A 15,510-nucleotide genomic window follows, 5' to 3' on the forward strand; every position below is an offset into this window, starting at 1 on the left:
GGATCGCAGGGAGAGGACTGGGGTTGGCAGCGTGAACACAGCCTGAAGGGGTTAGTGCACCACAGCTAGCCGGGAGGGAGTCCGGGAAAAGGTCTGCAGCTGCCGAAGAGGCAAGAGACTTTTTCTTCCCTCTTTGTTTCCTGGTGCGCGAGGAGAGGGGATTCAGAGCGCCACCTAAACGAACTCCAGAGAAGGGCGCGAGCCGCGGCCATCAGCGCGGACCCCAGAGACGTGCGTGAGACGCTGGGGCTGCTGCTGCCGCCTCCAAAAAGCCTGTGTGCGAGCACAGGTCACTCTCCACACCGCCCCTCCCGGGAGCCTGTGCAGCCCGCCACTGCCAGGGTCCCGTGATCGGGGGACAACTTCCCCGGGAGAACGCACGGCGCGCCTCAGGCTGCTGCAACGTTACGCTGGCCTCTGCCGCCGCAGGCTCGCCCCGCCTCCTCTGTACCCCTCCCTCCCCCCGGCCTGGGTGAGCCAGAGCCCCCGAAGCAGCTGCTCCTTTAACCCCGTCCTGTCTGGGGGGGGAATAGATGCCCTCAGGCGACCTACACGCAGAGGCGGGTCCAAATCCAAAGCTGAACCCCAGGAGCTGTGCGAACAGGGAAGAGAAGGGGAAATCTCTCCCAGCAGCCTCAGAAGCAGCGGATTAAAACTCCACAAACAACTTGATGTGCCTGCATCTGTTGAATACCTGAATAGACAACGAATCATCCCAAATTCAGGAGGTGGACTTTGGGAGCAGGATATATTAATTTTTCCCCTTTTCCTTTTTTTTGTGAGTGTATATGTATATGCTTCTGGGTGAGATTTTGTCTGTATAGCTTTGCTTTATAATAGCTTTATTTTACTTCACTATATTATAGCCTCTTTCTTTCTTTCTTTCTTTCTATTTTTTCTCCCTTTTACTCTGAGCCGTGTGGATGAAAGGCTCTTGGTGCTCCAGCCAGGCATCAGGGCCGTGCCTCTGAGGTGGGAGAGCCAACTTCAGGACACTGGTCCACAAGAGACCTCCCAGCTCCACGTAATACCAAACAGCAAAAATCTCTCAGAGATCTCCATCTCAACATCAAGACCCAGCTTCACTCAACGACCAGCAAGCTACAGTGCTGGACACCCTATGCCAAACAACTAGCAAGACAGGAACACAGCCCCATCCATTAGCAGAGAGGCTGCCTAAAATCATAATAAGGCCACAGACACCCCAAAATACACCACCAGACGTGGACGTGCCCACCAGAAAGACAAGATCCAGTCTCATCCACCAGAACTCAGGCACTAGTCCCCTCCACCAGGAAGCCTACACAATCCACTGAACCAACCTTAGCCACTGGGGACAGATACCAAAAACAACGGGAACTACGAACCTGCAGCATGTGAAAAGGAGACCCCAAACACAGTAAGATAAGCAAAATGAGATGACAGAAAAACACACAGCAGATGAAGGAGCAGGGTCAAAACACACCAGACTTAACAAATGAAGAGGAAATAGGTAGTCTACCTGAAAAAGAATTCAGAATAATGATAGTAAGGATGATCCAAAATCTTGGAAATAGAATAGACAAAATGCAAGAAACATTTAACAAGGACGTAGAAGAACTAAAGAGGAACCAAGCAATGATGAAAAACACAATAAATGAAATTAAAAATACTCTAGATGGGATCAATAGCAGAATAACTGAGGCAGAAGAAAGGATAAGTGACCTGGAAGATAAAATGGTGGAAATAACTACTGCAGAGCAGGATAAAGAAAAAAGAATGAAAAGAACTGAGGACAGTCTCAGAGACCTCTGGGACAACATTAAACGCACCAACATTCGAATTATAGGGGTCCCAGAAGAAGAAGAGAAAAAGAAAGGGACTGAGAAAATATTTGAAGAGATTATAGTTGAAAACTTCCCTAATATGGGAAAGGAAATACTTAATCAAGTCCTGGAAGCACAGAGAGTCCCATACAGGATAAACCCAAGGAGAAACACGCCAAGACACATATTAATCAAACTGTCAAAAATTAAATATAAGGAAAACATATTAAAGGCAGCAAGGGAAAAACAACAAATAACACACAAGGGAATCCCCATAAGGTTAACATCTGATCTTTCAGCAGAAACTCTGCAAGCCAGAAGGGAGTGGCAGGATATACTTAAAGTGATGAAGGAGATTTGTTATAAAGCAGAAGCTAACACACTATTGTAAGGCAATTATACTTCAATAAAGATGTTTAAAAAAAAAAAAAGAAAAGAAAAAAGTGATGAAGGAGAAAAACCTACAACCAAGATTACTCTACCCAGCAAGGATCTCATTCAGATTCGATGGAGAAATTAAAACCTTTACAGACAAGCAAAAGCTGAGAGAGTTCAGCACCACCAAACCAGCTTTACAACAAATGCTAAAGGAACTTCTCTAGGCAAGAAACACAAGAGAAGGAAAACACCTACAATAACAAACCCAAAACATTTAAGAAAATGGGAATAGGAACATACATATCGATAATTACCTTGAATGTAAATGGATTAAATGCTCCCACCAAAAGACACAGGCTGGCTGAATGGATACAAAAACAAGACCCATATATATGCTGTCTGCAAGAGACCCACTTCAGACCTAGAGACACATACAGACTGAAAGTGAGGGGATGGAAAAAGATATTCCATGCAAATGGAAATCAAAAGAAAGCTGGAGTAGCAATTCTCATATCAGACAAAATAGACTTTAAAATAAAGACTATTACAAGAGACAAAGAAGGACACTATATAATGATCAAGGGATCGATCCAAGAGGAAGGTATAACAATTGTAAATATTTATGCACCCAACATAGGAGCACCTCAATACATAAGGCAAATACTAACAGCCATAAAAGGGGAAATCGACAGCAACACAATCATAGTAGGGGACTTTAACACCCCACTTTCACCAATGGACAGATCATCCAAAATGAAAATAAGTAAGGAAACACAAGCTTTAAATGATACATTAAACAAGATGGATTTAATTGATATTTATAGGACATTCCACCCAAAAACAACAGAATACACATTTTTCTCAAGTGCTCATGGAACATTCTCCAGGATAGATCATATCTTGGGTCACAAATCAAGCCTTGGTAAATTTAAGAAAATTGAAATAGTATCAAGTATCTTTTCCGACCACAACGCTATGAGACTAGATATCAATTACAGGAAAAACTCTGTAAAAAATACAAACACATGGAGGCTACACAATACACTACTTAATAACGAAGTGATTACTGAAGAAATCAAAGGGGAAATCAAAAAATACCTAGAAACAAATGACAATGGAGATACGACGACCCAAAACCTATGGGACGCAGCAAAAGCAGTGCTAAGAGGGAAGTTTATAGCAATACAAGCCTACCTCAAGAAACAGGAAACATCTCGAATAAACAACCTAACCTTGCACCTAAAGCAATTAGAGAAAGAAGAACAAAAAAACCGCAAAGCCAGCAGAAGGAAAGAAATTATAAAGATCAGGTCAGAAATAAATGAAAAAGAAATGAAGGAAACAATAGCAAAAATCAATGAAACTAAAAGCTGGTTCTTTGAGAAGATAAACAAAATTGATAAACCATTAGCCAGACTCATCAAGAAAAAAAGGGAGAAGACTCAAGTCAATAGAATTAGAAATGAAAAAGGAGAAGTAACCACTGACACTGCAGAAATACAAAAGATCATGAGAGATTACTACAAGCAAGCCTATGCCAATAAAATGGACAACCTGGAAGAAATGGACAACTTCTTAGAAATGCACAAACTGCCGAGACTGAACCAGGAAGAAATAGAAAATATGAACAGACCAATCACAAGCACTGAAATTGAAACTGTGATTAAAAACCTTCCAACAAACAAAAGCCCAGGACCAGATGGCTTCACAGGTGAATTCTATCAAACATTTAGAGAAGAGCTAACACCTATCCTTCTCAAACTCTTCCAAAATATTGCAGAGGCAGGAACACTCCCAAACTCATTCTACGAGGCCACCATCACCCTGATACCAAAACCAGACAGATGTCACAAAGAAAGAAAACTACAGGCCAATATCACTGATGAACATAGATGCAAAAATCCTCAACAAAATACTAGCAAACAGAATCCAACAGCACATTAAAAGGATCATACACCATGATCAAGTGGGGTTTATCCCAGGAATGCAAGGATTCTTCAATATACGCAAATCAATCAACGTGATACACCATATTAACAAATTGAAGGAGAAAAACCATATGATCATCTCAATAGATGCAGAGAAAGCTTTCGACAAAATTCAACACCCATTTATGATAAAAGCCCTGCAGAAAGTAGGCATAGAGGGAACTTTCCTCAACATAATAAAGGCCATATATGACAAACCCACAGCCAACATTGTCCTCAATTGTGAAAAACTGAAACCATTTCCTCTAAGATCAGGAACAAGACAAGGTTGCCCACTCTCACCACTATTATTCAACATAGTTTTGGAAGTGTTAGCCACAGCAATCAGAGAAGACAAAGAAATAAAAGGAATCCAAATCGGAAAAGAAGAAGTAAAGCTGTCACTATTTGCAGATGACATGATACTATACATAGAGAATCCTAAAGATGCTACCAGAAAACTCCTAGAGCTAATCAATGAATTTGGTAAAGTAGCAGGATACAAAATTAATGCACAGAAATCTCTTGCATTTCTATACACTAATGACGAAAAATCTGAAAGTGAAATTAAGAAAACACTCCCGTTTACCATTGCAACAAAAAGAATAAAATATCTAGGAATAAACCTACCTAAGGAGACAAAAGACCTGTATGCAGAAAATTATAAGACACTGATGAAAGAAATTAAAGATGATACAAATAGATGGAGAGATATAACATGTTCCTGGATTGGAAGAATCAACATTGTGAAAATGACTCTACTACCCAAAGCAACCTACAGATTCAATGCAATCCCTATCAAACTACCACTGGCATTTTTCACAGAACTAGAACAAAAAATTTCACAATTTGTATGGAAACACAAAAGACCCCGAATAGCCAAAGCAATCTTGAGAACGAAAAATGGAGCTGGGGGAATCAGGCTCCCTGACTTCAGACTATATTACAAAGCTACAGTAATCAAGACAGTTTGGTACTGGCACAAAAACAGAAATATAGATCAATGGAACAGGATAGAAAGCCCAGAGATAAACCCACGCACATAGGGTCACCTTATCTTTGATAAAGGAGGCAAGCATATACAGTGGAGAAAAGACAGCCTCTTCAATAAGTGGTGCTGGGAAAATTGGACAGATATATGTAAAAGTATGAAATTAGAACACTCCCTGACACCATGCACAAAAGTAAACTCAAAATGGATTAAAGACCTAAGTGTAAGGCCAGACACTATCAAACTCTTAGAGGAAAACATAGGCAGAACACTCTATGACATACATCACAGCAAGATTCTTTTTGACCCAGCTCCCAGAGAAATGGAAATAAGAACACAAATAAACAAATGGGACCTAATGAAACTTAAAAGCTTTTGCACAGCAAAGGAAACCATAAACAAGACCAAAAGACAACCCTCAGAATGGGAGAAAATATTTGCAAATGAAGCAACTGACAAAGGATTAATCTCCAAGATCTACAAGCAGCTCATGCAGCTCAATAACAAAAAAACGAACAACCCAATCCAAAAATGGGCAGAAGACCTAAATAGACATTTCTCCAAAGAAGATATACAGATGGCCAACAGACACATGAAAGAATGCTCAACATCATTAATCACTAGAGAAATGCAAATCAAAACTACAATGAGATATCATCTCACACCGATCAGAATGGCCATCATCAAAAAATCTAGAAACAATAAATGCTGGAGAGGGTGTGGAGGAAAGGGAACACTCTTGCACTGTTGGTGGGAATGTAAATTGATACAGCCACTATGGAGAACGGTATGGAGGTTCCTTAAAAAAGTACAAATAGAACTACCATACGACCCAGCAATCCCACTACTGGGCATACACCCTGAGAAAACCATAGTTCAAAAAGAGTCATGTAGCAAAATGTTCATTGCAGCTCTATTTACAATAGCCAGGACATGGAAGCAACCTAAATGTCCATCGACAGATGAATGGATAAAGAAGATGTGGCACATATATACAATGGAATATTACTCAGCCATAAAAAGAAATGAAATGGAGGTATTTGTAATGAGGTGGATGGAGTTAGAGTCTGTCATACAGAGTGAAGTACGTCAGAAAGAGAAAAACAAATACAGTATGCTAACACATATATACGGAATCTAAGGAAAAAAAAAAAAAAAAAAGGCCATGAAGAACCTAGTGGCAAGACGGGAATAAAGACACAGACCTACTAGAGAATGGACTTGAGGATACGGGGAGGGGGAGGGGTGAGATGTGACAGGGTGAGAGAGTGTCATGGACATATATACACTACCAAATGTAAAATAGATAGCTAGTGGGAAGCAGCCGCATAGCACAGGGAGATCAGCTCGGTGCTTTGTGACCACCTAGAGGGGTGGGATGGGGAGGGTGGGAGGGAGGGAGATGCAAGAGGGAAGAGAAATGGGAACATATTGTATGTGTATAACTGATTCACTTTGTTATAAAGCAGAAGGTAACACACCATTGTAAGGCAATTATACTTCAATAAAGATGTTTAAAAAAAAAAAAAAAGTGAACCTAACTTTGTTATGTGTGATATGACTGCATTTCATATGTGGAAACATCATCTTCAGAGTTTCTTCAGAAAATTTGTATAGTACTTGCTCTATGTCTTAAGGAGTTCCAGATTTACATTTGGTAAAGGATGGCACCTCTTTGGAGAAGAGCCACCAGACCCTTTGCTTCTGCCTCAAAATAAAGGAAGTGTTAAGACTAGTATAAAAAGCTTTCTAGGAAAAATGTGTAGTCTTGGAGTCAATTACAAAATCTCAAGATAGAAGTTCATTCTCAAGATTTAGTAATTGTCTGGCTCTAGTTATATTAACATGAAACAAGGAAATCTTTGTGTGTCAATGAGTGATTTTTTTTTTTTTCATCTATGAAAATAGGACAGGAAAAACACAACAGAACGTATATGTTCTGTAGAAGCATATAATATAAGTATATATGATATATAGTAGATATACATTATCTAATATATATAATGTACATATATACATTATATATAATGTATATATACATTATAAGTCCTAACCCCCGGTACCTGTGAATGTAACCTTATTTAGAAATAGTCTTTTTGCAGATAAAATTAATTTAAGAATCTTGAGATGAGATCATACTGGACTTAAGGCAGGCCCTAAATCCAATGACTACTGTCCTTATGAGAGAAAGAAGAAGGAGGTTTGAGGCTTGGAGACACAGAGCGGGAAGATGGAAGCAAAGACTGGGGTCATGCTGCCGCAAGCCAAGGAATGCCCGGAGTCACCAGAAGCTGGAAGAGGCGAGGAAGGATTCTTCCCAAGAGCTTTTGGAAGGAGGGTTGCCTACCACAACTTGACTTTTCTGACTCCTGGACTCCAGAACTGAGATACTAAGTTTCTGTTGTTTTAAGCCTCCAGGTTTGTGGTAATATGTTAAGGCAACCCTAGGAAATTCATACATCCTCCACGATACAAATTTCAAGGAATTAAGTTGTAGGGAATTGCTATCACCAGACATACCTACACGGATTGCTCTTTTTTTTCTAACAATACAAATAATCTTGTCAAAACATGACTTTCGAAACGTGACAGATGATAATATAGTCCTGAAAAGCCCAACCCAATTAAAATAAAAATGGCAGTTTAAAAGAGAACTACATATGACAGTTGTCAAAGGGCTGCTAGATAAAACAAGGAACTCAGTTAAACTGGAACTTCAGATAAACAACAAATAATTTTTTAGTATAGGAGTACTCCAAATAGCCCATGAGAGGTATGTATGTATTTATATTATTTATTTTTTATTGAATAAATTTGACATGTAACATTGTGTAAGTTTAAGGTGTACAGCATGTTACTTTGATGGATTTATATACTGTAATATGTTTGCCAATGTAGTGATATTTACCACATTACATAATTACAGTATAATATTATCATCTATATTCATTATACTGTGGATTAGATTCATGAGATGTACTTATATTAAAAGATAATGGGTTATCTGAAATTCAAATTTAACTAGGCATTGTGCATTTTTTATTTGCTAAATCTGGAACCCTACAATTGCAGCAGAGAGACTGCACAGCTCACTCAAAGTCACACAGCTAATAAAATGTTGAGATTGGCTTTGAAATTATGTGGTCAGACTCCCTAGAAAGTCATGTACTTTCTAGTATATCAGGCTGCTTAAAGCAGGTATAATAAAACTTAGAAAAAGGCAGTAGCATTCCAAAAAGCTACTTGGTTGTTCTGTAAAACAGGTTATAAAAGTGGAAGAATGATGGCCAGTTTTGCCTGTTGAGCCCACCTCAGTGCCTATTACATATAAAGATTCTGAAGATGCAAAGTTCAAACAACCTTCTGGTGATGGTGGGGATGGTGGAAATGAGTTTTCCCTTCTGGCGATGGTGGAAATGAGTTTTCCCTTCCATTATTTTCTGCAAGGGTGAGATGGGACATGGAAGGCATAGGCATTTTGGTTTTGCTGGACAGTAGGTGAGGGTATCAATGTAATAAATGACAAGAGACTGTAATTTCTGCTAATTCTAATAGTCATACAAAATTTTTGCTTACATGCACCTTTTTCCAAAGTCCACACGGCTCCTAGTCATCAGCAGCCTTAAAATCTCAATAGGTTTTTGAACCCCCCTCACCCAATTGATCTCAGATGCTACTGGACATTCTCCAAACCATCTCTCCCGTTTTCCTTTCCTTCTCCAGTTCCACAACCATAATCCCCATTCAGGCCCTCAAAATTATATATCTATATATCTATATCTGTAGATATATAAAATTCACAAATCTGAAGGGACCCAGTGCTATCTATCCAATCATATGCTTAACACCATCTGTTATTTACAGGTGGGTCTATGATAAATTTTAATCAATCCCAAACTTAACTCAGGTTGTTTCCTCTGTTTATATATCTCCTCTCATAACTACCAACTAAAAACTTCATAAATGCCAGGCAAGTGAGTCAGATAGGGAAGCTGGATTAGAGTTTGCATTTTAAACACTTTGGGATATTCTTCACTTCTACAAAGTAATATTTTCTCTCCCATTTTTCTTAGGAACACGGCCCTCTCATTTTATCTTTAAAAAATTCCTATTTTGGGCAGAGGCATCTGGAGAGAATAATGTGCTACTACAAGAAAGACAGTGGTGCATACGCAATGCCATCCAGACTCACAATTGTGGAGACACGGAACAGTGGAACAAGACTGTGCATGCATCTGCCCAGAGGGCAGATGCTCCTTAGCTCAGATAACTGGCATCATATGTTGCCAGAGTTTGCCTGATGTTTTCTCATGATGACATTGACTTTATGCATTGTTGACAAGAATGTCACCCAGGATGTCCCTTTCTCAGCGCATCATATCAGCAGGGTCATTACATCTGTCTGTCTCATTACTGCTGATGTTAACTTCGCACTTGGTTAAAAGGATGTCTTCCAAGTTTCTCTACTGTAAAGTTACCTTTTTTCCCCTTTGTAATTTATATGTATCGTGTGGGGAAATACTTTGAAGTGATGCAAATATCCTGTTTCTCATCATAATTTTGCACATATAGTTTTAGCCTCAATTGATGATTTTTGCCTGTAATAATTATTATGGTGGTGTTTGTTAAAAGGTGATTTCTATTTTCCTGTCTACATTTGTTCATTAGAATTCTACCATAAGGAAAAGCTTTACCTTATCTCACACCTATTTATTTATTTAATTATGTATTTACCAGTATGAAATCATAGATATTTATATTATTCTATGGGTTATAATCCATTATTACCACTATTTATTTTGTTGCTGAAATCGTCCCAGTTTTGATCATTAGGAGCTCCTTTAAGTTGGCTCCTATTTCATTTTGACATTCTGACATCAATTTTGCAGTACTTCCTTATTTTCTGGCATTGCGAAATGTTCCAGGCTCATCTTGTACTGTCCCTGCCCCAGATCTGCAATCAACCATTTCTCCGGGAGCCCTGCTTACTTTTATTGGAGAAATTGTATTTAGAAACCAAGATCTGAGCCAAAAGTATGTGGATTTCTACTTTGTCATTACACCTTTGTGATGGCTTCTCGGCCCTCTCAGCAGAGAGATCACACACACATCTCTATCCATCTTAATTGCTATCTATCTATAAATATATTAGAAACCATCAGTTCATACTGATACCTTTCTAACACAACAAGGTGCATTCTAGCTTCCCCCCATTCCATGTCTTTGACCTCTTTCTCCAGCAGTAAGAAATCTGACTCTTCTTATCTACAATGTACTTACTTAGTTGCTCATTCCTAGCATATGCAGTAAGTAGTTTCAGAATTGAAAATCATTCTCTGAAGTACATTATTTATATATCGATCTTTTGGTCTTCAGTTTTATAGTGTATAACCCAAATATGTTTTACTTAATCACTTAGATTAGTTGTTTTATTCTCATTCCCCTGAGGTGTGGTTATAGATATCAACAGGATGCAGGAACCTATCTATCTATCTATCCATCCATCCATCCATCCACTCATTCATTTCTTTCTGTAATATTGCCATGGTTAAAGAGTTAGAACTATACAAGAAAGTTTACTTGTATAGTAACAAGTATATTGTTGACATTCTTGTCAACAACGCATATAGAACTTCCTCCTTACCCCTTTTACTCCATTCCTATCCCACATTCTGGACACCTGTTCTTACCGATATTATGTTATGTTATCGATCTCATTCATTTCTGGATTTTACTTCTGATATTTCTTTTTGGAGAAATGAACAGATAATGCATAATCCCTTATACTCCCTTCTTTCTTACCTAAAACATTTCATAATGTTGATACCCTTTGCACTTTGTTTTTTCACTTAATAATATATCCTGTAACACTTTCCATATCAATTCCTAAAGATTTTCCTTATTTATTTTACAGTTGCATATTACTTCATCATGTGGGTGTACCATGGCTTATTTCACCACCTCTTCTATTTATGGGCATTTTATAATTACAAAAAATTCTGCAATAAATAATTGTGTGTATATGTATTTAATATTGTTGGGAGGACGTATCTAGGACTAAAATTTTGATCTCCTGATGCCTGGTTCAATTCCGTTTTAGATCAAATGTTGTAATGTAATGTAATTAAGATTGCTCTGAAGACTAAAAAATGTTTTATAAATACAGTGAAATAATACTATGTTAATAGCATTATTTTTGTCCTCCAAGCTAATTGTAACTTCTTTTGAGACCAGCAGTTCAATTCCATAAACATTTGTCCTCAGCTACTAAACCCGATGGTTAATTTTGCAAATTCCCCCTGTGTTTAAATTCTAACATTTCTAATCATACCTTCATTCATTAAGAATATTCTGATATTTACTAGTTTGTACTTAAACATTAAATCTATTATTTGTATCATCTCTAATCTTACAAAACCCACTGTTATGTTACTCATTTTCTCTAGTTTATTTTTGTAGAGACAGGAGATAAAAATTACAAATTATGGCCTTATTTGGTTCCTTTCACTGACTAAGTATGGATGTCAAAAAGAGTGGGAGGAGAAAAACAAGATCCTGTGATGCCAGGAGCACTCTGCAGGTCGTCTGACAATGAGTTAGAAGCTCAGGGGCTCTCCTCCTTCTTAGTGGGAGGAATTACACCCAAATTCAGCTTCCTTTAGGAATGTAGGCCCTCAGATCTCCACATCCCGAAGCGGTGTTATTTCAAAACGTGCAAAAGATGCTATACAGTCTGGTTAGGGTCTATCTTTTGTCCTGCCCCTAACCAGGGTTCAAGGAATAATTAACGTACCCCAGGTAAGTTCATCAGGAGATTGCCTTGTGATATGGAATCCAGGAACTAAAGAGTATTTGCCTTGTCTTTTCCTTCATCATGGACTACAGACACCTGTTTAATCCACCATGAGATTATTGCCAGGTCCAACCAAGCCTCAGAAAATCACTTGCTGGGAATCTCCAAAGTTTTGGTGAGATGTTAGTCCAAGATTCTGCAGTTTCAGGGGATTCAATGGAGCAAATCTATGCAGCAGAAAGAATTTCAGGTCTGTGAAAAGGTGAATTCTGGTATGGCTTCAAAAATGTGCTTCATCTAGTTAACTGATTATGTCACTACTTATATATAATGTAGAGTCTAATTTGTCAGCAGTTTGGTAGGGACCTTGCTGTCTGGGTTGGAACAATTCAGAGTTTTCGAACTTGCATCATAATCTCTTCCTCTACGGTCACAGGAGTCAGACGATATTTCAAGCCACATCATTGAACCGAAACTTCTAAAACTGATATTATAGTTGATTTTTTTTTAACTTAAGCAACCACAAGGAAAACAAAGTTTGTCAAAAACACAGAGAATAAGCTTCCAGGTGACATTTTTCTTATGTTCTTACCTCCTCGATCTCGGGCAGCTAAACTCTGACCCCTTCTTAATGTAATGTCCAATTGGTACATTCCGGGATCAGCCAAGGGGACATCTGCATTACTGGTTCCAGCAGTATTTATTTTCTGAAAACCAAGAAAAATATACAAAATATTAAATTTATTATCTCTATTTTATTTCCTCCAATGGGGGACCATGTGTAGCTAAATGCAAACTCCAAGAATTAGTCAATATAATAAATCATCTTATGAATTCACACAGCATCATAATCACCCAGTTCTCTGAAGGTTTTGAAATTCATGAAATTCTTTAGACTCAAAATAAAGACACAGTAGTTATAGGAATTCATGTTTTAACTCAGATTAGAATAACACATAAAATATCAAAAACATTTCCCATGGAAAGTCCCACATAATTCAACTAAGAAAGACTAACAAAGAAATAGTGTCTGAAGTAAAAACACAATCAGTGATGAATGGAGAATAAAGGTATGGGTAACTGAGTTGAAAAGTAAAATGATTTATTAAGATGATTTTGTTGATTAATTTATCCATGAAAAGGGGCTCATACTGATGGATTACCCATGTCTATTTTAGCCCCAACATAAAATATGATGCAATTATACAGAAATAAATTCAACCAGCATTTTGACAGTACTTGCAAGAAATAAATTCTCAGTAGGGCTAAATTCCTAATGTTGCTTTCTATGGACTAAAGGTGCACAAGCTATCTCTAGAACTAAAAATCTTTGCAAGCCTACCTCTATAGAATATCTTTAGCGACAATATACTAGGCATTGAGTTATAAATGCACGAGCAAAAGGAATAACTATTATTAAAACAACATCAGATTCTTGGAGAAGATGGCGGAAGAGTAAGATGCGGAGATCACCTTCCTTCCCACAGATACAGTAGAAATACATCTACACGTGGAACTGCTCCTACAGAACGCCCACTGAACGCTGGCAGAAGACGTCAGACCTCCCAAAAGGCAAGAAACTCCCCACGTACCTGGGTAGGGCAAAAGAAAAAAGAAATAACAGAGACAAAAGAATAGAGACGGCACCTGCACCAGTGGGAGGGAGCTGTGAAGGAGGAAAGGTTTCCACACACTAGGAAGCCCCTTCGCGGGAGGAGACTGCGGGTGGCAGAGGGGGGAAGCTTCGGAGCCACGGAGGAGAGCACAGCCACAGGGGTGCGGAGGGCAAAGCAGAGAGATTCCCGCACAGAGGCTCGGCGCCGAGCACTCACCAGCCCGAGAGGCTTGTCTGCTCACCCGCCAGGGCAGGCGGGGCTGGGAGCTGAGGCTCGGGCTTCGGTCGGATCCCAGGGAGAGGACTGGGGTTGGCGGCGTGAACACAGCCTGAAGGGGCTAGTGCGCCACAGCTAACCGGGAGGGAGTCCGGGAAAAAGTCTGCAGCTGCCGAAGAGGCAAGAGACTTTTTCTTCCCTCTTTGTTTCACGGCGCGCAAGGAGAGGGGATTTAGAGCACCGCCTAAACGAACTCCAGAGACGGGCGCGAGCTGCGGCGATCAGCGCGGACCCCAGAGATGGGTGTGAGACGCTGGGGCTGCTGCTGCCGCCACCAAAAAGCCTGTGTGCGGGCACAGGTCACTCTCCACACCACCCCTCCCGGGAGCCTGTGCAGCCCGCCACGGCCAGGCTCCAGTGATCCGGGGACAACTTCCCCAGGAGAACGCACTGCGCACCTCAGGCTGGTGCAACGTCACGCCGGCCTCTGACGCCGCAGGCTCGACCCGCATCCGTACCCCTCCCTCCCCCCGGCCTGAGTGACCCAGAGCCCCCGAAGCAGCTGCTCTTTTAACCCCATTCTGTCTGGGCGGGGAACAGACGCCCTCAGGTGACCTACACGCAGAGGCGGGTCCAAATCCAAAGCTGAACCCCGGGAGCTGTGCGAACAAAGAAGACAAAGGGAAATCTCCCCTAGCAGCCTCAGGAGCAGCGGATTAAAACTCCACAATCAACTTGATGTGCCTGCATCTGTTGAATACCTGAATAGACAACGAATCATCCCAAATTCAGGAGGTGGACTTTGGGAGCAGGATATATTAATTTTTCCCCTTTTCCTTTTTTTGTGAGTGTATATGTATATGCTTCTGGGTGAGATTTTGTATGTATAGCTTTGCTTTATAATAGCTTTATTTTACTTCACTATATTATATCCTCTTTCTTTCTTTCTTTCTATTTTTTCTCCCTTTTACTCTGAGCCGTGTGGATGAAAGGCTCTTGGTGCTCCAGCCAGGCATCAGGGCCGTGCCTCTGAGGTGGGAAAGCCAACTTCAGGACACTGGTCCACAAGAGGCCTCCCAGCTCCACGTAATACCAAACGGCAAACATCTCTCAGAGATCTCCATCTCAACATCAAGACCCAGCTTCACTCAACGACCAGCAAGCTACAGTGCTGGAAACCCTATGCCAAACAACTAGCAAGACAGGAACACAGCCCCATCCATTAGCAGAGAGGCTGCCTAAGATCATAATAAGGCCACAGATACCCCAAAATACACCACCAGACGTGGACGTGCCCACCAGAAAGACAAGTTCCAGCCTCACCCACCAGAACTCAGGCACTAGTTCCCTCCACCAGGAAGCCTACACAATCCACTGAACCAACCTTAGCCACTGGGGACAGATACCAAAAACAACGGGAACTACGAACCTGCAGCCTGTGAAAAGGAGACCCCAAACACAGTAAGATAAGAAAAATGAGACGACAGAAAAACGCACAGCAGACGAAGGAGCAGGGTCAAAACACACCAGACCTAACTAATGAAGAGGAAATAGGTAGTCTACCTGAAAAAGAATTCAGAATAATGATAGTAAGGATGATCCAAAATCTTGGAAATAGAATAGACAAAATGCAAGAAACATTTAACAAGGACGTAGAAGAACTAAAGAGGAACCAAGCAATGATGAAAAACACAATAAATGAAATTAAAAATACTCTAGATGGGATCAATAGCAGAATAACTGA

The 15,510-nt window shown here is 40.1% G+C and overlaps 1 protein-coding gene across 12 annotated transcripts in view; it reads right to left on the reverse strand.

Annotated features, from left to right (window-relative positions):
• MCTP1 (multiple C2 and transmembrane domain containing 1) overlaps positions 1 to 15,510 on the reverse strand; it is a 557,626-nt gene that overhangs the window by 294,191 nt on the left and 247,925 nt on the right. For all 12 annotated transcript variants that reach the window (XM_059916784.1, XM_059916782.1, XM_059916779.1 and 9 more), the window contains exon 2: positions 12,527 to 12,641. In XM_059916784.1, the coding sequence (XP_059772767.1) occupies positions 12,527 to 12,641 (115 nt within the window). The remainder of the gene's footprint in view (positions 1 to 12,526; positions 12,642 to 15,510) is intronic.

The sequence above is a fragment of the Balaenoptera ricei genome, chromosome 3 (genome assembly GCF_028023285.1).
Source record: "Balaenoptera ricei isolate mBalRic1 chromosome 3, mBalRic1.hap2, whole genome shotgun sequence".
NCBI classification, from domain to species: domain Eukaryota; kingdom Metazoa; phylum Chordata; class Mammalia; order Artiodactyla; family Balaenopteridae; genus Balaenoptera; species Balaenoptera ricei.